At 38.7% G+C, this 21,187-nt stretch overlaps 1 protein-coding gene across 5 annotated transcripts in view; it reads left to right on the top strand.

Annotated features, from left to right (window-relative positions):
• The first annotated feature begins 7,759 nt into the window (after positions 1–7,759).
• The window catches only part of SLC35F5 (solute carrier family 35 member F5), a 42,755-nt gene continuing 29,327 nt past the window's right edge, over positions 7,760–21,187 (top strand). For 3 of the 5 annotated variants that reach the window (XM_075070265.1, XM_075070266.1, XM_075070267.1), the window contains exons 1-4: positions 12,110–12,192; positions 15,315–15,456; positions 16,454–16,597; positions 21,009–21,071. In XM_075070265.1, the coding sequence (XP_074926366.1) occupies positions 15,322–15,456; positions 16,454–16,597; positions 21,009–21,071 (342 nt within the window). In that variant the 5' untranslated portion in view covers positions 12,110–12,192; positions 15,315–15,321. Of the gene's footprint in view, positions 7,833–8,330; positions 8,501–12,109; positions 12,193–12,735; positions 14,301–15,314; positions 15,457–16,453; positions 16,598–21,008; positions 21,072–21,187 lie in introns of those variants that run through there. The other 2 variants (XM_032783752.2, XM_032783753.2) reach the window with 2 other exon arrangements.

Here is a 21,187-nt window from a genome sequence, read left to right as displayed (position 1 = left end):
GATGCTCTTCATGATAAATAAGGGTATAATAATCAGGCCCTCCAATATACCTCCGAAAATAAGGTCAGATTCTGCATCCTTACTCATGAAATTTAGTACCTTATTCTGTAAATAGCCCCATTCACTTATATGGGGCTAGCTACAGAATAAGGTACTCAGCATGAGTAAGAGGATCAGAACTGGACTCAGATCTAAGGCCAGATTTTCTCAAACAGTGATCAGTTACTCATGGGAGAAGTGTCATCAGCTACAATTAAACTACTCAAGTGAGTAAGTTTGCACCAATGTAGGCAAGGGATTTAAAATCTGGCCCACAGACTGCAGGTAGCCCCATTTGCCACAAACTGTGGTTTTTATAGACAGCTTGGTGAATGTCTGATTTTTCATTCATTTTTAGTTTTGCATGGTTAAGATTTTGGTTGTTTTTTAAAGTTCTTTTTATTATCATTATTTATATATTGAAAATAATTGGATGACAGCAATTTCACTATATTTTCAGTCATGGAAAATCCATTACCAATTAGGATACTTGTTTTTCTTACATACTGTAAATCAAGAGAGTAAGGAGACTCAGGCGACAAGTGTGATGTCACTTTGTAATAATACTATTGGCTAATGTTTGTTAACTGTGTTCCATAGCATACATAGCAAGCCTAGTTTCGATTTCTACAGCTTTGAAGATTGAATATCAAGAAAGCTAATTTTGTTTACTAATCCTCATGCTTTATGCCTCAGAGAAAGCTACATAGCCAAAACTGTTTGTGTTGTCTGCTTCTTGTATGTATTGTAACATTTTTCTTGGTTGCATTTCATGGGGAGCATTAGTTTTCTTTAAAAAGCCACACATTTTTGAGCAATGATGTTTCTTACCACTTTGCACTGTAAGGCAGAACAGATAACCTGTACCCAATTTAACACAAATCAGAACCTGGGAACCCTGAAAGGTTCACCAAATCACCTGATTTTTTTTTTCTTTTTCCATTAGGGTTGATAGGTCAGTGGATGTTAAACACATACTTAAGTGCTTTACTGAACACAGATGAAATTATTCATATGCTTAGTGCTTTGCTGTATTGGGGCCTATATCACTTCCATTGCTGAACATGCTGACCACACCTCCTTCCTTCTTCCAGCCAGGGAAGAAGTTAGTTGATCAAAACTTAGTCTTAGACAGTAGCACTGTCATCAGTATTCTCCTTCCCTTGTCATTTCTCCCTTCTTGTTCTTTAAGAACCAGATCCAAAGCCTATTGAAAAGAATGGGAGTATTTCTATACATAGACAAAATTCAGAGGACGAGTAGGAGGCCTATGCACAGGAGTAAATTTCACTCACAGGATATGGCTTCATTGCAAGTTAACCTAGCTCTTACCCATGTTTTAGCCCAAATCCCTGTTCCATTCACACAGAAAACCCTAACCAAGGGCTGGAGGTGCTGGAAGTCTGGGCTAGCTTACCTAGCTGGGGCTAGAACTCTGGCTGGAACCTGTCCACTTTGCAGTGAGGAGCATCCAATGCCTTTTCCACAATTTCCCACAAAAGACATAAAATTGACAGGGAAAGAATCCTAGAGTGCATCAGCTGAAAGAACCATGGGATACGTCCCTAGACATACATGGACAAGTGCAGAAACAGCAAGGACACAGGAATGGCTTTGCTGTGGGGAGTCTTACATCTGGGCTACGCTAACCTGGGTGCTCAGACCTGAGTGCCAATCACCCAGATTAACTGTGCAGTGAAGATATACCCTAATGGCCTAATCCAATTCCCACTGAAGACAACTGCAGAATTCTCATGAATAGAATCTACAGGAATAAAACCGGTAGTTTTTTATTATTAATTTTTTTGGCATTCCAGTTTCTAAAACTCACTATTGATAAAGGTGTTTCCATTCATACAAGGATTATAGTGTTGTGATGTTGAAATATTTTTACATTGGGTGGATATGCAGTATTATTTTTTTTACATGTTTATTTCTCTAAAATGTAATCAAATATTATTCACAATTAAATATGAAGTATACAAAAACGCAGTACAGAAAATACTTGGAATGTACATGAAAAAAGGCAATTTCACCACTACAAAGAATATTTCCCACTCTTTAATTCATACTCAGCTAAAACTGAAATAATTTTATAACGAAGAAATGAAGCATTGCTGACTACATGAAGGCTGCTCCACTTGTCAATATAGCTGTTTCAGTCCTAGTATTAAAGCACTGAAATATCTTGCTTACAAAAAGTGCTATAACAGTGTATCAGAAAAACAGAATTCAGTTTTAATCTCTCTTTATTACATTATGCTATTGTTTTTACTCTCCCTCCATTTCTTACTTGTTAATACTCTATTTGCTTCCTTGTACTTAGAAGTCCTCTGACCAAGCATTGTTTGCCATTTGCTAGTTTAACTGGAATATTTTTTATTAGGGGATTCTCTTTCTATGTGGTAATGGCCCAGGTCTGCAAACTCTTAATACCAATTAGGTCTTAAGTACATTGAAATCATCAGAACCACTCAGTCTTACACTATCCCTGATAAGTATTTTCAGCAAGTTTATAAAGCACATTATTTTATGATATCAGGAATACTGACTCAGTAAATGTCTTAAAGGCAAAACTTTTATGTATTTAAATTTATAAAGCACCTATCTTATAAATCTACAAAGTTATATTGCTGAACTTTTGTTTTCAGCTAAGATTGTAAAGTCTTCCATTTCTTTTATCATAAATCATAGACTGTAAGCTTTTCAGGGTAAGGACAGAGTTTAAGTATGTGTTTGTACAGCATCTAAAATAATGGGACTACAGCAACATAAAATAAATAATAATAATAATGGAAGGTAGAGATTGAAAAAAATTATTAGGTCATCTAGTCTCTCTCCCACATATGGCAAGGAAGTGTATAAAAGCATATGAACTGAAGTTGTACTGTATCTCAATTTTATTTTTATTAAACTTTGGGTTATACTTTAATTATTTTTACATTTATGTATTATGTGTTAAGCTACTCCACTACAAAAGCAATGAACAATGCAAGCTGGATTCTGAAACTACAAAATACACAAAGAAATGGGCAAGTTTTAACAATAAAATATAGTTCTTCCATATATCAGGCTATAGATGAAATCTCTGACATCGCATTGCAAAATATCAGTATAGTTGTTTGTAGTATATCAGTTTGACCCTGTTATAGCTAGTCTTTGTGACAAACACTACCTTCGCAACAAACTTTGTCTTAAAATCTCCCACCATTGTCACCATATGTTCAACTTTCCTGGAGGTAACAATAGTGGGAGAACTAACTTTTACTGCAGAGCAACACCCAATAGCAGCTCAGACCTTTTCTGAGCTGACAGATGACATGGTGACTTTACTGCAGATGATCAGGCATGCCATTACTAGCATCAGTGCAACTCCAGGGATGGTACACTGGTGGAGATCTAGCAGGAAAAAGCTTACTGGAGATGACCAAAATCTCTCTTGGGGTAGCCATCTTCACAGGAAAAAAGTAATGGCATGATCACACAGCTAGGTAAACTGTAAATAATATGTTTTAAAAAGTAGCCGTGTTAGTCTGTATCAGCAAAAACAAGGAAGAGTCCTTGTGGCATTTTAGAGACTAACACATTTATTTGGGCATAAGCTTTGAAGTAGGTTTTAGCCCACAAATGCTTATGCCCAAATAAATATGTTAGTCTGGAAGGCTCCACAAGGACTCCTCATTGTTTTTTCTAAATAATATGTGCCTAACAAGCAGTTGAATGAAAAAGGATTGGATTTAGTTGGCAAAAAAATTAAACAATTGTTAACATTAAAAAATGACGATTAAAGTTTTTTTCCAAATTCATTTTTCTTTCAGGTCTGGGGGCTGTCTATAAATGACAGAAGTTTTTATGGGGAGGGGGGGATTTTCAAGACTCGCGCCCACCTTTGCAACTGAAACAAACACACAAAATCACAGGACCCCCGCCCCAATGCCTTACACACTTTACAGCCAAATAAGCGCAAATCTCGGCTGTGCTCTCCATGGGCCAGGGCTTCAATCCCCACCAAGTCACTCGCACCCCTCCCACACTGCCTATGTTGGCTGCCTCCCTGCTCCGCCCCTCCCCCCCACTTCCCTCACCGCCTGCTCCGCCCCCTTTCCCCGCCCACTCCACCTGGCCTGCCCAACCACGCCCCTCCGCACAGCCCCCTCCGGCGGGCCTCTCCTCTCTCGGAGCGTCCCTGGCGCATTCCCTTCCCCACCACACACCCTTCAATCGCCAGCCGCGCCCCTTCCGCCTTCTCCCCCCCCACTTCCGCTCCTGCCCCACCGGTCACCAGGCCCGCCTCTCTCCGCCGCGTCTGCGTCTCTGGGAGCGGCAGCAGGACGGCGAGTGGCTCTCCGAGAGGATCGATGGAGGTCCGGCGTGGCTGGCCGATGGGCGGTGCTGGCTCTCGCTCGCTGGCTCTGGGATGGATTTTCCGCGGCCTAGCTGCGACTCCGGACCAGCCACCATCTTAGAGGAGAGGAGCAGGCTGGAGGGGCTCTGGGGCTGGGCCCTGCCGCACACAGGTACTGGCGAGACCCGAGCAAGGGCTTCCGGCCCTGAACCCAACGGGGAACCGATGCCCCGTCTAAACCCTGGTCTGGAGTGTCAGTGGGGAAGGGACCAGCCTCACCGTCTTCTCGCTTCCCCCCCGTCCATGAGTGAGGGGGGCGGTGCCCGGCATGTCCCGTGGTTGTGTGGGGAGTTCGCCGCCTTCCCCTGATCGGCCTCTTTTTCCAGGGGGAGACTCGTTACCTGTGTGGGAGGGGGGGAACCCCTTCCTTCTGCCCGGTATCCACTGGCTGGGGGCTTAGCGTCCCCTGCACACCCACTGGGGGGGGGCTGCCTCCTCTCCCTCCCTCATCACCGGGGTGGGGTGGGAAGGGAAATGGGGGCCCATCTCTTTCTCTCTCGCCACTTTCAGAGTGAGAGTGTGTCTCCCACCTCCATCCCCAGAGCAGCGAGGTGTGTGTTGGCGGGGGGGAAAGGGGCCTGGCTCTTCCTTTGCCTCCCGACTGTGGAGTGGAGGTTTGGGGGGAGGATTTCCTGCTTGTTTTCCCCCATCCCTAGAGTGAGTGGGTGGAGGGGGAAGGGAACAGAACCCAACCCCTAAACTGGAAGCCTCTCTCTAGAAATGCAACATTGTGCCTGTTCCCGAAGGTGTAAGGCTTCCCCAGTTCTGAGGGTGAGGAGTACTTTGTGCTGGACTTGATCTCACTATTGCTCTGTAATTGTCTACCCCACTGCAAGCTGGTTTCTTTTGATCTCTTATTAAGCAGGATTGGACAGGTGATATCCAAGAAATGATTAAATGCTTCTGATAATTCAGTAGTCGATATTCTTCACGTGTGTGTATTAAATGCATGATCCAGCATGTTGTGAGGGGGCACCATTGCTCAGATGAGACGTAAAAGTGAAGTCCAGAGCAGTTATTAAAGGTTCCCTAGTACTTTTCACAAGTATGGGTGAGAGCGCTTGATGTTTGGGCCACATTCCATTTGGGTAATTTATGTTCTTCCTAACTAAAATTTCTCTGTATTAATTTTATATTGTACATGTCGTATCCAAAATTGTTGTATAATGTTACCAGTTGTCTATTTTGCCACAAAAGTGTCTTCCCTTCGGTGTGGGTGAAGTTAAATGTCTGTAATGTTTGTCAGTTAAAGACAGTAAAGTTTTAGGATTCATCCAGATGGAAGATGCTAACTAGACATAAGTTTTCTGTGTGATCTCTTCCCAATGCTTAAAGTTATGGAGTTCATGGTCGGTTATTCTGGTAATTGTTAGTTAATGGTGTGTTTAATTATGTAATATACCATTTCTATTCACACTTGCAAATTACAATGTAGCTGAAATTTATGCTTCTGACACCTGAAAAAAAAAATCTAAATTCTCATACAAGTATTCCTCTTACTCTTTAGATACTGGGAACCAGCTCTACTATTATTTATATACAGAACATTTTGATGTCATGGAGGTACTGTTTTCAAGTGAGTATTGTCTGTTGTTGGACTCCAGGTGTTTCATGAGATAAAATAATTGAGCTTATTTTAACTAATTCAAAACAAAGTGTTTCCTTTGCATATTTTGGTCATCTGTTTTTTTTAATTAATTTTTATTTGGGCAGGTATGGTAGACTAGTGGTAATACTCAGCCCCAGCATGTGAGACTTGGGTTCAGTTACCTGTGCTTTGCTTCACGATCTGGAGATTTTTGCAGAGGAATCTACTCTTTTTATGGAGTTTTCTTTGAGTAAGGACTGTGGGATTAGGTCTTTAGTGATTGCAGTATCTCTCAGAAACTGTCCCACCCTTCTGATTTAAAGATTACCATTGTCTTACTTTGAAGGAAGTCCTCCCCACTCACTATCCTCTGTAGTGTGGTGATCAACTGTTAATGGATGTGAATTCTTAGGGTAAAAGAAACAAAGAAGGAACAACAAATAAAACCTGTATTTTTTTTTAAATATTTGCACAAAATGCACCGGTTTGTTTTGCTTCTGATTTTGTGCCAGCAAATGAAAAACTGTGAGACATGAGTTAGTCAATACAAAGACTGACCATTTCTATATAACCTCCCTGAGGTTGGTACCCTCATATTTTTTATACGTTTGCCCTAGCTATCTAATAGGTATTTCTTGAATTGGAAGGATGGCAGTAAAATGGTTAGTCAATCCACTTCTATTCATTGTCCGATTGTAGCTAAAACATAATTTCTGTGTCTTCATCCTACCATATGACCCACATACTTCACAGGTGTGAGTGAAATTAGAATCCACCAAGGCCGATATATTTCAAGTCTCTTTTGGCACATGCCCTTATGAGAACAGGCAGTGTTCAATTAGTAGGTACATTTTTGTTGTTTTCATGTTGGCCCACATTGTGGTGTGGTTCCAAAACTGTGAAGACCAAAAAAAATTCCATCTGTTGTGATTGAGCTGCTGTTCAGGTGCCTTGTCATTGACTAGCTTTTACATAGAATGCCTGTAGTATATACACTGGTTTACCAATTTTTGTGTTCATAAAGAGGCTTCTCTTATGATCAACAAGCTATTTGATTTCTTATTCTCACAGATCTCATATTGTTCTCTCTTCACTATTAAATTGTATTATAAATTGAAAATGGTTATAATCTGTAGAGAAACGTGGTGCTAGTATGGCTTTGCTGTCAGAGATGATGGGACTTCTTGCAAATGAAATGACACTTGCAGGATTACACATACTTACTACCCTTCTAAATACACTTTTGGCATATGTATCTTAGTAAAAACGGTGTTCTATCTTCTGTGAATTAACATAAGGCCATTCCAGCCCATTGATCCAAATGTAGGTAGCCAAGTGAAAATACATTTGGGACAATTTTAAATGTCCACGGGACGGGGTAGTATCTTTTATTGGACCAACTTCTGCTTGAAAGTTTCTCTCTCTCTCCAACAGAAGATGGTCCAATAAAAGATACTTCACCCACCTTCCTTCTCTAATATCCTGCGGCTGATGTGGCTACAACAACACTAGCTTGCAATGCTTGATATTCCCAGACATAAATGCCCTTATTGTATGCTGCAATACAACTGTTTATGCAGAGTATCTCTACCTAAAATTAAGTGATCTAGAGTAGTTTAATGTGTGTGTGGGATGGGGGGAGACACCACCGAGTTGGGATTTTCACTCTTCACAAGGTATTGGAAAGGGGTGTTTTTAAGTTTTCATTCCTTTTTGGCTCTCTGCAGAAGGCCTGCACGTAACTGGCTGAAAAAAATGACTCCACAAGATGACAGTCTCAGCCCTAATATGGTCTAAATGGTAAGGAAAACTATTTTGTGTCTAGGCTACTATCAGCCTCTGTTGAAAAGTGTTTATTAACAAAGGTGGTTCTGAAGCATATTTAACTCTTATTGTAAGGATGACATATAAAGGAATTCTGATTTTTGTGGTTGCTGTTGCAGAGAAAGATATTAATGATCCAGTGTCTGGAAGTTGAAGCTAGGCAAATTCAGACTGGAAATAAGGTGTACATTTTTAACAATGAAATAATTGGAATTACTTACCAAGAGTCATGGTGGATTCTCTGTCACTAGACATTTTAAAATTGAGATTGGATGTTTTTCCCAAAGAGATGCTCCAGGAATTATTTTGGGGAAGCTCAGTGACCTGTGTTATATATAGATGATCACAGTGGTCCCTTCTGGCCTTGAAAACTATAAATATGTCTTAGACAAGCAGTATATTTTGCCCCAGATAACTAAGACAAGGGACATTCAGCACAATTTTAAAGTATATCTTTTGTTTAATTGCTTTCAGGTTTAAAAAAACAAACAAAAACCATCTGATCTGTTGCATGCTGCCACCTCCATCTCACAACATCTATACACCACAGGAGCCTGCACATAGTAGGGCAAGAGTGTCAGACACATTCTGTGAGAGGGCTGCACTACATATTTAATCTTTGTTCTTGGCCCTGATGTCAAAAGGTAGGATGCTAAATTGTCCTCAATCCCCAGTGGATTTCCCATTGATGATGATAGACACTGAATGGAGTTGTAAGTGCTCAGAACCTTGTAGGAGTCCAGCCCAAAGGCAGGTTTGCTCAGTGGTAGAGGATAGAATATGGTCCTTATGCAGTAACTAAATTGTTAGCTCAAATTCTGCACTGTATTGCATGGGGTACAACTCCTATACTCTTAAATGAGAGCTAAAGCTGTATAACTGTGAACAGAATCTACCCTTAGAAATGTAAACTGTTGCATTCAACTTCAGTGGGTTGTGGATGGAAATGATGGAGGGCAGTTTTCGGACCAGTGTCTGTTTTCCCCCTCTATTTGGTCACTGGTGTGGTCAGTTACATTTACTGCTATTGTGCATGTAAATCAGATAAGCATAAAACTGCACCTACATTATTTAGCTTTAAAGTAGTAGAGTTGTCAACCTAGCTGTATAAATGAGGCAGTTTGTACCTCTCAAATTTATTTAAGGGGTCCATCTACAGTGCAGCTCGGAGGTGAATTCTCATCTTGGGTAGACATACATGCACTACAGGCATAGGTGGTGACTCAGGATAGTTGCTTGGTTGGCTAGCTAGAACTATCACCTCTGCCATTATGGCCTCACTGCTATTTTTAGCATGCCAGCTCAAGCAGAGCTGGGGTGTTTACATCTGCCTGAACTGGGAATTACACCTCCCAGCTGCAGTGTAGACATAGACTTAGATAGTATGTCAAGTCATGTTCTGCAGAGTCTGACTTTATGTGTCTGGAAAAATACTTAAGATGGGCAAGATGTTTGATACCACTAGTATAGGTTAAGGTAGTTCCTGTGTATGTGTATAATTTTTTTTAACCTTTTAAAAAGATTTTTCTTTCTGAAGTGCTAGCCCCTGTCTGCAACAGGGTTGCATAGTAAATGTAAAGTGACCAGCGGGTATAGTGTGCGTGCTAGGTCACTGTGGATAGCAGCCTGCAGTGGATCTGAACTCTCTGACCTTCAGAATGGATAAACAAATGATAAGCTTTTCATCTTCAAAGTATGCTGCAAGTGCCTCTGAGCCTGGCTTATTAGTCATTCAGTATATGTTCCATGTCTTATTCCTGGGGGAATTCTGTGCCAAAAAATTAAAAATTCTGTGCACAATATTTTAAAATTCTGCATATTTTATTTATCAAAATAATACAATATAATCACAACAGTTTCAATTATTTTGGTATTTTATTTCAAAATACCTGTCAGCAAGTGTGTCTGTAACAGTACACAGAACAGAAAAGATTCAGGAAATGTTTTTGACAAATAGATTCCTTGCTGAACATATTAATACAGAAAGTTCCCAGAGAGGATTTATCAGTGGTTCAGAGTCATACTGGAAGGGCATAATGAGCGGGTCCTGCAGGGATCAGTTCTGAGTCTGGTTCTGTTCAATATCTTCATCAATGATTTAGATAATGGCATAGAGAATACACTTATAAAGTTTCCGGACAATACCAAGCTGGGAGGTGTTGCAAGTGCTTTGAAGGATAGGATTAAAATTCAGACCATTTCTCCAGTTTGTCCGGATCATTTTGAAGTAAATAGGATGAGATTTAATAAGGACAAATGCAAAGTACTCCATTTAGGAAGGAACAATCAGTTGCACACATACAAAATGGGAAATGACTGCCTCGGAAGTAGTACTGTGGAAAGGGATCTGGGATCTTAGTGGATCACAAGCTAAATATGAGTCATGAGAGTAGCACTGTTGCAAAAAAAAAAAGTGAACATCATTCTGGGATGTATTAGCATGAGTGCTGTAAGCAAGACACGAGAAGTAATTCTACTCCGCTCTGAATATGCCTCAGCTGGAGTATTGTGTCCATTTCTGGGTGCCACATTTCAGGAAGGATGTGGACAAATTGGAGAGAGTCCAGAGAAGAGTGACAAAAATAATGAAAGGTCTAGAAAACATGACCTATGATGGAAGATTGAAAAAATTGGGTTTGTTTAGTCTGGAAAAGAGAAGACTGAGAGGGGACATGATAACCTTTTACATACTTGAAAACTGTTATTACAAGGAGAGGAAAGAAAAATTGTTTTTCTTAACCTCTGAGGATAGAACAAGAAGCAACGGGTTTAAATTGCAGCAAAGGAGGTTTAGATTGGACATTAGGAAAAACTTCTTAACTGTCAGAGTGGTTAAGCACTGGAATAAATTGCCTAGGGAGGTTGTGGTATCTCCATCATTGGAGATTTTTAAGAGCAAGTTAGACAATCGCCTGTCAGGAATGGTCTAGATAATTCTTAGTCCTGCCACCAGTGCAAAAGACTGGATTAGATGACCTCTTGAGGTCCCTTCCAGTTCTGATTCACATTTGCAGGAGAAGTTGCCAGCTTCTTTTTACAATGTCTTTTGAAAGTGAGAACAGGGGTTCTTGTGGCACTGTTGTAGCTGGCGTTGCAAGATATTTACGCTACAGATGCCCTAAAGATTCATATGTCCCTTTGTGCGTCCATGCTGATGATTGGTTCTGCTCAATAAAAAGCCAAAGAAGTGAAGACTGATGCATGTTCATTTTCATTATCTGAGTCAGATGCCACCAGCAAAGGGTTAATTTTCTGTTTTGGTGGTTTAGGTTCTGTAGTTTCTGCACTGGAGTGTTGCTCTTTTCAGACTTCTGAAAGCATGCTCCACACCCGTCCCTCTTAGATTTTGGAAGGCACTTTGGATTCTTAAACCTTGGGTCGAGTGCTTTAGCTGTCTTTAGAAATGTCACATTAGTACCTGCTTTGTGTTTTGTCAAATCTGCAGTGAAAGTGTTCTTAAAATGAACAACAAGTGCTGAGTCATCATCCGAGACTGCTATAACATGAAATATATGGCAGAATGTGGATAAAACAGAGCAGGGGACATACAATTCCCCCCCCGAGGAGTTCAGTCACAAATGTAATTAACACATTATTTTTTTTAACGAGCGTCATCAGTATGGGGGGTAGGGCAGGGATTGTTAGGGAGTTAGGGACCCCCTCCCATTCAGTCCCTGTGTCCCTGCATCTCCACTCAACCACTCGTCTTCTCCCTGACCCCATGTGTTCCTGTACTCTCTCTCAACCACCCTCTGTCACCATGTGACCCACTCCCATTCAGCCTCCACCCCAGTCTGTCCTCCCACTAGCCCTTTTGAACCCGTCTGTGACTCCCCCATGTGACTCCCGTTCATCCCCTTTGCAATATACCAGGGGTCAATAACCTTTCAGAAGTGTTGTGCCAAGTCTTCATTTATTCACTCTAATTTAAGGTTTCACATGCCAGTCATACATTTTAACCTTTTTAGAAGGTCTATTTCTATAAGTCTATAATATATAACTAAACTATCATTGTATGTAAAGTAAATACGTTTTTTAAAATGTTTAAGAAGCTCCATTTAAAATTAAATTAAAATGCAGAGCCCCCCGGACTGGTTGCCAGGACCCGGGCAATGTGAGTGCCATTGAAAATCAGCTCGTGTGCCACGGGTTGCCTACCCCTGCAATATAATTTGTTTTCTGTTTAGAAAACTTACTGTTGAATGAACATGTATATGTTACATAGTATTTCAAATTTTATTTTTTTATTTTAGAAGACAGCTTTCATCTTGACAATGACATCTTGAAGTCTATTAAAGTCCAAGCATTTATTTTGTTTTTAAAAATTACTGTGCAGGTATGTAAAATATAAATCTCGGTAATTATTTTCTCAATGTTCTTTTTTATTTCAGCATGTTCTCAGTGTGGGGAAACAAAATACTGCATATTTTCACTTCCTTTTTACAAATAATCATGATTTAAAATCTATTTGCATATTGTGAAAGAATTGAAATAGTACAACAGTTTAAGATATCCAGAATCCTTATTTTCTCTTCACACACTTCGCATTCCATATTAAATTTTACAAACTTTAATATTGCTGTAATACATAGTGCTGTAAGATGTCTTTTATCGAAGCTTTAGAGAAGAGTCATGGGTTTGATATTGAGGATCAGAACAGATACCAAGGACTCCGTCAACTTTCAGTCTAGTCAGTACTGCACCTGTCTTGGGTGCAAACTGAGATTTCACAATCACATTTTCCTATTAAGCATTTTTTTTTTCTTGTTACAGCGTGAAACACAGAAAACAAGAAACTGGCCATATAGGGGAAGTGGAGATGCTAAATACACACATTGCAGTCAAATGCTCAAGAAAACTGAAAAGATAAATATTTTTCTCTAATTTCTTAGAGTTGTGGTGATCTTGACTGTTACTTTTTAATAAGTATTGAAAAAACCCTTCAGACATAAGTGGTTTTGTAATTGATGTCACCTAAAATGACTAACCATGAGTAGAAAGCAGTATAATGTGTATTAAAATTTATCCATAAAATGTAAACCAATCGAGATAACTTGTGATCTCTGAAATATTAGAAGAATAACTTTAGGGGGAAATCTTTCCCTCCACTATTCTCTCCAGCAGATTTCAGATGCAGAAGTGGGTTAAGTCTGATATGGAAGAGTAGGGCAAGAGGTCAAGAGACTACTGGATGATCTGTACCAGCTGTGTGCTTTGGAGCTGTAGGGGGATCTGGGATGTGACTAGGCAGTGCGATCGCTGAGGGTCAGTGGCTCCACCATTTAGTGGATTACTGGTTGTTCCTAACCTCAGCAAAGCAGGCATGCATGAGCCTTAGGCTACAGTAGCCTTCAGACTGCAATAGAAGCTGGAGAGCCACTCTTTCTTTCACTAGTCTTTCTTTTACCCTGCTTCATTCTCAGCTAGCCCTCACCTGGAGACATCAACAAGGTCACAACTCCATCACTCCCCAGTCTTCAGATCTCTTTGGCTCAGAGAGCAGGAGACATCTCCCTTGGCTAGTGTCAACCTTCAGCCCTCTCTGGTCATGGCTCTCTGGCCTGCGCTAGTTTTGTAGGTGACCACCCAACTGCCTTCCTGCTATCAACAGCCTTATCTGGGTCCACTGCGTAGCTTGGGAACTGTCTCTTATCCCTCTTTCTGGGATATTGCCTCCCTCATTCAGCTTATCTTTGCTCTTCTCCAGAGTACTCTCTCTAGAATTTGGATTCTAAACTCCTCTTCCCTTTCGCAGTCACTTTTTTAAAACTTTCAGGGCAACCCTGCCCTCCACATCACACCAAATTAGGGCACACAACTGGACTTAAACTGGAGACGGGCCAGCTACCTTGTTACACTATTTCTTTCAGCAAAGAAAGTTTATTCCAGAGTCAGGATTTGCTACATAAAAGTAAATGAGCTAGTAGTTCAGTTCATTAAGGAATCCTTACTAGTATAGCTTTTTATTTTAATAAATAGAAAGGAATTTTAAGTAGTCCATGATTAAATCTCTTAAATAAATTTATTCTAAGAATGTGTGTATGTAGAAGTGCAGTTAAAAGCATAAAGCTTGCTAAATCAATATCTCTTGCCAAAGTCCACTGGCGAGTACACTTACCTGACACTATTATTGCCAGAAAGAAGTTATGAGACTTCTAACTTCCTGTTCAGAGTCTAAAGAAAACATTTTGTCACCCTAAACTGATACTTTTTTTTAAATCATAAAACTTAAGGTCTTGCTGAATTTCAGGTCTTCTGATGGGTAGTCTTAGTGCCACATAAAAATTTAAATTTAGTTGTATAATAAACTTGAGTACCCTTCTGTCACCTTGGTGAATGTACAAGTGTGTGTGTATTGCTGGCATGGTCAAGATAAGTATTTGTTTGCAGTAAGACTAATGCAGCTTGTGATTTCAAAGGCATCTGTAGTAAGATATAGAAAAGGTGGGTTGATTTCACTCTCCCTGCACTTTAAAAGACCTGTATGATATTTTACGATATACCTTCTTCAGCTTCAGAAAAAATGTTAAAATAATGTTTCAAGTGCTTGACTGTAAAAACTAAAGTTAGGAATTTGCAGTGACAACTTTGGTCTGGCCATGCAGTATTTAATCCATTGCAATGTATGTCCATCCTGTGCACTGAATGAGGCAGGGGTATTGTGGGGGAAAAAATAGTATGTGATCATATCATTAAAGATGTTACAATGATGCATATGCCCAGGGCAGCAGAAATAAATTTGCATGGACAGCTGTATATCTAGCATTTTCTGACTTGATTTTGCAGCCTAAACAACATTTTTAATGCCCTTATTTGATCAGCATGCTCCTTCCTGTACATATGAGCAAGTATTGCCATAGTTAAACATTTAAACCCTTTTATACTCTTGGTATTCTAGTAATTTGCTCATCTCTTCCTTATCCTTAAGTCCTGATAACGTAGATCTTGTCAGTACCAACGTGGGTAGGGACTTTTAAATTGCCAGAGGTCCTCTGCGTGTTAACCTAAACTTGATGTCTTGAAATTTGTAGTAGACATGTCTGCATGCTCTCCTGTTGATTTTTATTCTGTTTTAAATACATCTTTACATAAGTTGTCTTAATGTCCTTTTATATGACACATGTAGCTGAAAGCTAGGACAGGTTTACGCTACCACTGAAGTTATCTAACTTACATCACTTGGGTATAAAAGACTCCCTTCTGAGCAATGCAGGGTACAGTGACCTAAACGCTGACCATACTGGCGGTATGTTGGCATGGAGTGTCTTCCCCATACATGCAGCTGGGCCAGTGTAGTACTTCAAGTATAGACCGGCCTCTAGTCTACAGTGGTTGCTTTGATAGCTAGGTACTCAGCATTCGTGCAGTATGAATAACTGATTTTTTTAGTTTATATTTATATATACTATATAGTCACTACCTATAATCTGTATTGTGTTCTGTATTGATGTTTAATAGGTTACAAATGGTTTGGGTTTTTATCATGAACCGAATGAGCTCCCAGTGCAGTTCCTCCACTCAGCGTAAGCGAATGGCTCTTGGAATTGTCATTCTTCTACTTGTTGATGTGATATGGGTTGCCTCCTCAGAACTCACTTCAGTAAGCATTGTTTCATGCTTCTTATTTTTGAATAAGGGGGGAGAATACTATTGCATAGACATTTTTGAAACTCTGATCACATTTATACAGAGTTTTACTTGACACATTTTTTTTAATCTTAAAGAAGGGCGAGAAAAAATCAGAATCTTCCAGGTAGCTAAACAGTGCTATGAGCCAGTATAATGCAAGAACTGTTGTTTTAACTATGGAGGGTGTTGTTTAATCTAGAAATTGTCAGTATCTTGAACCAACAAGTATTTTTATTTTTTAGTTAGGGAGTCAAAACCTGATTTAGGTATAATATCTGTTTAAAAAAAAAAAAGCCACTATTGCCACAGGGAGCAGGTAATCTAGTTATATCCTTAAAAATTAGTCTGTATAATGAACTTGTCATTCTAGCTTCACATTTCAGATTTTATGAAACTCTGCCAGTAGCCTGTTAGGGGAAATTATTATGGTTATATTGGTTCCCGTACTGAAAAATAAGCGATGTTGCTGTTAATAGACTAAAAAAGATCACTGTTGCTTAACTGGTTTTTAAACAATTCCAGCTTGTTTACAAATGAAGATTGACTTAATACAGCTTTGAAACTTTACTATGAGGAAGAAAAATTCTGCTTTTAACCTTAATTTAAATGAAACAAGCACAGAAAGAGTTTCCTTACCTTGTAAATATTTGTTTTAACTTTTCCTTTATTGTTTTAGTAGTTTATGCTTAACACAGTAATGTACTGTGTTTGTGGGGTTTTTTTGGTTTGTTTGTTGTTTATGTCCTCTGCTGCTGCCTCATTGTGTATTTCCGGTTCCAAAAGAGGTGTGTGGTTGACTAGTCAGTTCGTAGCTCTGGTGTTTGTAATTCTGAGATTCTATTGTATGTGTTTTGGCTTCAAGACAAATCACTGTGCTGATTTGGACTTGAAAAGCACTGATTAACTGAGAAGTCACATGACTCATCAGTGATTATGAAGACTATAGCTATTTTATTTTCATTCTGCAGTATGTTTTTTCGAAGTACGAGAAGCCTTTTTTCAGTACCTTTGCAAAAACGTCCATGTTTGTTCTATACCTCTTGGGATTTATTGTTTGGAAACCATGGAGGCAACAGTGTACACGTGGGTTTCGTGGAAGGCATGCAGCTTTTGTAAGTATTTTTCAGTTTAATAACCTAAATATACACAGTAATTCAAAGTTTAATGGGGGATGGAATTAAGGGTTAGTATATATTACTTTGCTGATAGATCTATTGGCAAGGCCCCCTACTGGAGATGCCCATTATGCCAGCAAAAATTCTTTACCTGGCATAGTTAAGCCACCACCCTGCACATAACATAATTTTGACATTATAAGCTGCATCTACATGGGTTGTGGGTTTTTTGCTGTCATATCTGTGTCAGTTAGAGGTTTGCTTTGTTTGTTTTTTCCTCTCCTCCTTGTCTTCCCTGCCAACACAGCTATGTTGGCAAAACTTTGTCATATAGACCTGGCCTTACAATAACATAAGCTAAACTCCAGATGTTAAGTGAATCAAATACTGATTTCGTTAAAGTACCATTACAAACTGAACAGACAGAAATAGTAATTGTAGGTTGTACAATTAAGTCTATGCCTGGAATTAGTACTGTAACATTATGATTTGTCACTTTTTATATTCAGTTTCTTCAGATTAATTCTGAATAGCATGTTTAAGAGACTAAAATCAGACACTTTTTTGAGATCATGTTCAGGAACTTGGTAGAATGAGTTTTGGTTTTGTTACCAAACAAATGTATGTGTAGGGTTTTATGTTGTTAAACATCTTTGTAGACAAAGACTCTGCTCACATTATGATGGGCATATTCTACACTCAAAATTTGGTGTTTGATATTAAATTCAGTGTCTAAAGACTTGAAACTCTCATGAGAGGCCTGGAACTAACAACATATTGCAGAGGCATAGAAGTAATTCCAGGGGAAATTCCAGAAGACTAGGAAAGTGATAACATTGTGCCAGTATTATAAAAAAAAAAAAAAAAAAGGCAGGCAGAGTCACCTGGGGAACTAATGTGTCCATTAGCCTGACATCAGTCCCAGGCAAAACAATGTGAAAGTAATACAGGATTCAATGGATAAAGAATTAACAGATATGAATATAATTAGTGCTAGTGAATATGGTTTTGTGGAAAACAGGTCTTGTCAACCATGATTTGATTCTTTGAGATGACAGATGTGGTTAATAAATGTAACAGCATAGATGTAACGTACTTAACTTTTGCAAGGTGTTTGACTTATTATTGTGCAACATTCTGATTAGAAACAATTGTACTATAGCGAGAGCACACATTAAAGAGATTAAGAACTACTAACTGATCTCTCAAAGTAGTTGTCAGTGGAGAATCGTCTTTGAATGGGTTTGCATTTAGTGGGGTGCTGCAAGGTTTGGTATTAGGTGTGACATTATTCAACGTTTTCAATCATCTGAAAGTAAATATAAAATCACTGGTAATAAAATTTGTGGATGACACAAAGATTGGCAGAGTGGTAGATAATGAGGAGGACAAAGCAATCATACATCTGGATGGCTTGGTAACCTGGGCCTGCTCCAAAAAAATATATTTGAATATGGCCAGATGCAAAATTACGCACTTAACGACAAGGAACACAGTCCATAACCTACAAACAATGATTCTGAAAAGGATTTAGGGGACATAATGGACAAGCAACTGAACATGTGCTCCATATGCAATTCACATGAGATCTTTTTGCCAGATCTGTGGCTGTAGGAACAATGAAGTGACTTTACCTCTGTATACAGTGTTGGTGAGTCCTAAACAGGAATACTGCATACCATTCTGGTGTCAAAATTTTAACATGTTTAAAAACTAGAGAATGCTCAGAAACGAGCCACAAAAGTGCAGTGAGAGCTGGAAGAAGTGTCTTCCTTAAAAATCTCAACCTATTTAGTTTATTGAGAGGAAGATTGAGAGGTAATTTGACTATAGTGTCTAAGTACTTTCTTGGGGAGAAAATACTGGGTTTGAAAATGCTCTTCAATCTAGTGGAGAAAGGCATAATAAGAACCAATAGTTGAAGCCAGACAAATTCATTTTTGACAAATTCATTTTTAACAATGAATCTCTTGATGTTCTTCATATCATGACTGGATGCCTTTGTCGAAGATACGCTTTAGTTAACTACAAGTTAGTGGACTTAGTGGAGCGGTAACTGACCTTTGTTATATAGGACATTTGACCAGATGATTTAATGATCCTTTCTTGCCTTATAATCTATGAACGAAGTAAAAGTAGTGCATCAGTCTCTCACAGATGATGTAAACTTGAAGAGTAGGATTTGGTGGAATAGTGTAGATCAGGGTAGATCCATTGGTGGGTTTTGTTTATGTTGACCAAACACAGGCCCAGCCCCCTGCAGCTCGCAGTGGTCGTGTTCCAAATGTTGCTGACCCCTGGTGTAGATCTAGCTAGCTAAGCTTTCTAAGCTAGCCAGGTCATTCTTCACTTCTGAGTATAAAGTCTATCATATCTTCAAATGTAAATTAATTCCCAAGCACTAGATCCTTTCTACACATTATTAAAATGAGTGATGAAAAATGGTTACAGTATACTGAGCACATTTCAAAAAAAGCACCAGAAAGCAAAAGATGTAAAAACTTTTGAATGTTGTTCACCAATTTTTTAAAAACATAAAAAGCCCCAAAAGACATTTCCCAGACACAATGAACCAAATCAATCACCTAACTAACAAAAATCTATTGTGTTTTTCTTTGGTCCTTCCCTGTATCTAAGAGGAAACAGCCAGAAAGACAGAAGATATACATGATGTGACTGAAACACTATCGTTGGCAGATAACTCTGAAACTTTTTAGAAAATAATGGTGATCTTGAAGGTGGATAGTCTTCAGAATTCTGTATGTTGAGGATGGATTCTCCTAAACAAAATAAGTCAATGCAGTTATTTAATTATTACTACCATACTGCTCATTTAGTATTACTCATTGCATTCACTAAGTACTACTTTAAAGGTGAAATTGAAAAAGGAAGATCTGCCTATTTCAGCTATTTATTTTTTATCACAACTGCATCTAAAATGATAGTACCATAGAGTAACCACTATATTTTTTGCTCAAACATGAGAATTCAAGAATAGTCCAGAAGGAAGACAGGCAGTCTTTAAAAAAGAAGTATGAAATAAAAAAGTTTACTAACCTGAAAATCCTGCATGTTCAGACATGTTTCTTTCATCATCTTCAATGCAGCTTCCTTCTGAGAAGGGACACTTCTCATGGTGTCGTTTCATTCGGGCAACCAGGCCTTGCATTTCTTTGTTGCACTGGTTGCATTTTGCACGCACAGGTAGAGGAACTTCATTACAATATTCCCAAACTGGGTCTTTTTTTATGGCCTGCTGCCATTTTAGGTTTTCCCTTCTAGTGAGATAATGGTATGGCAGATCTCAAATTTAATGAAGGCTACACTTGGAAGGACCTCAAGACTTCTGGAATATGCTGCTCAAACAGTTTCACTTTTGTTTCTACTGCCTGTCCCTCCCTTCTCACATTTATCTCCAGACTTCTTCTCCTTGTCCAAATCTATTGCATTCCCAACAATCTTCTATTCACTGAGCTTTTTGAAACTTTGCACTTTTAGAGAGAGGTAAGGGATTGACTCTGTACACAAATTTGCAGAGGGACAATAGGGTGGAGGTCTGTTATTTCTCACCTCCATATATTATTTATTTAAAAAACAAACAAACAAACCATTTTTGTTGTTAACAAGCATGTTATCTCTGGAGACACAAATCCAGTTTGAGAACTGCAAATCTAAGCATCTCTGCTTGGTACTGTTTTTTGAATGTAGACTGAGCACTGAGTCTCATTGGGTAAATAGAAAGATTAATCTAAATAGAAACCCTGGAGCCCCATAAGATTGGGTTCCTAATCCATGAACTATTGGAACTCTTTTACAAAATTTTTCTCAAACATTACATGAATATATTGTCTCATACTATAGAATGAGAATTTATAATCCCTATTCCATGATGAGATACCTTTGAGCTGTAACATATCTTAATAGGTTTTTTCCCTCAGAAAGCATTTTATCAAAAAAATCCAATTTAAATAAAAATCCAACAGTTTATTTTTTTAAAAATCATTGATTTTTATCCGCCCTGCTTGTTACTAAAAGCTGTACTATTAGACATTTGACTGTTTTAAAACAATGCTTTGTGCACCAAGTTTAACCAACCTAATGTATTTATAGACATTAAATTCAATAATTCCTTCAGCATTTCTGATAAGAAACAGTTATATATAGATTATGTGTTAAGCCTGTAGGGAATTGCTTTTATAGAGCTCTTTGCAGAACAAGACCTAGTTTTGCTGTTGCTGATCTTCTCTGTTGGCTTGTAAAATACTAATCAACTTTATAGTTATTTTTCCTTTTCAGTATTTTGTGACTAAACTATGGTAGACTACAATGTAAACATTTTTTACTTAGCATTTTATATTAAAATTTTACAATGACTTGTTAGAATTTTAAATGTAAAATCTTTAATTAGTTTGCAGATGCTGAAGGTTATTTTGCTGCTTGTACAACAGATAACACTGTAAACAGTTCTTTGGTAAGTCCCTTAATTTTTTTGTATGATTAAGACACCCCTATGTCCCTTATTTCCATCCTGTACACTTAAATTTGCAGGCATTCAGGGAAATAAGATTCGTTGCATTTCTTCTTTAA

Source organism: Chelonoidis abingdonii, chromosome 10 (genome assembly GCF_003597395.2).
Source record: "Chelonoidis abingdonii isolate Lonesome George chromosome 10, CheloAbing_2.0, whole genome shotgun sequence".
In the NCBI taxonomy this organism is placed as follows: Eukaryota; Metazoa; Chordata; order Testudines; family Testudinidae; genus Chelonoidis; species Chelonoidis abingdonii.
Note: the sequence above shows the minus strand (reverse complement) of the source record. Positions and strands in the feature narration are given on the sequence as shown.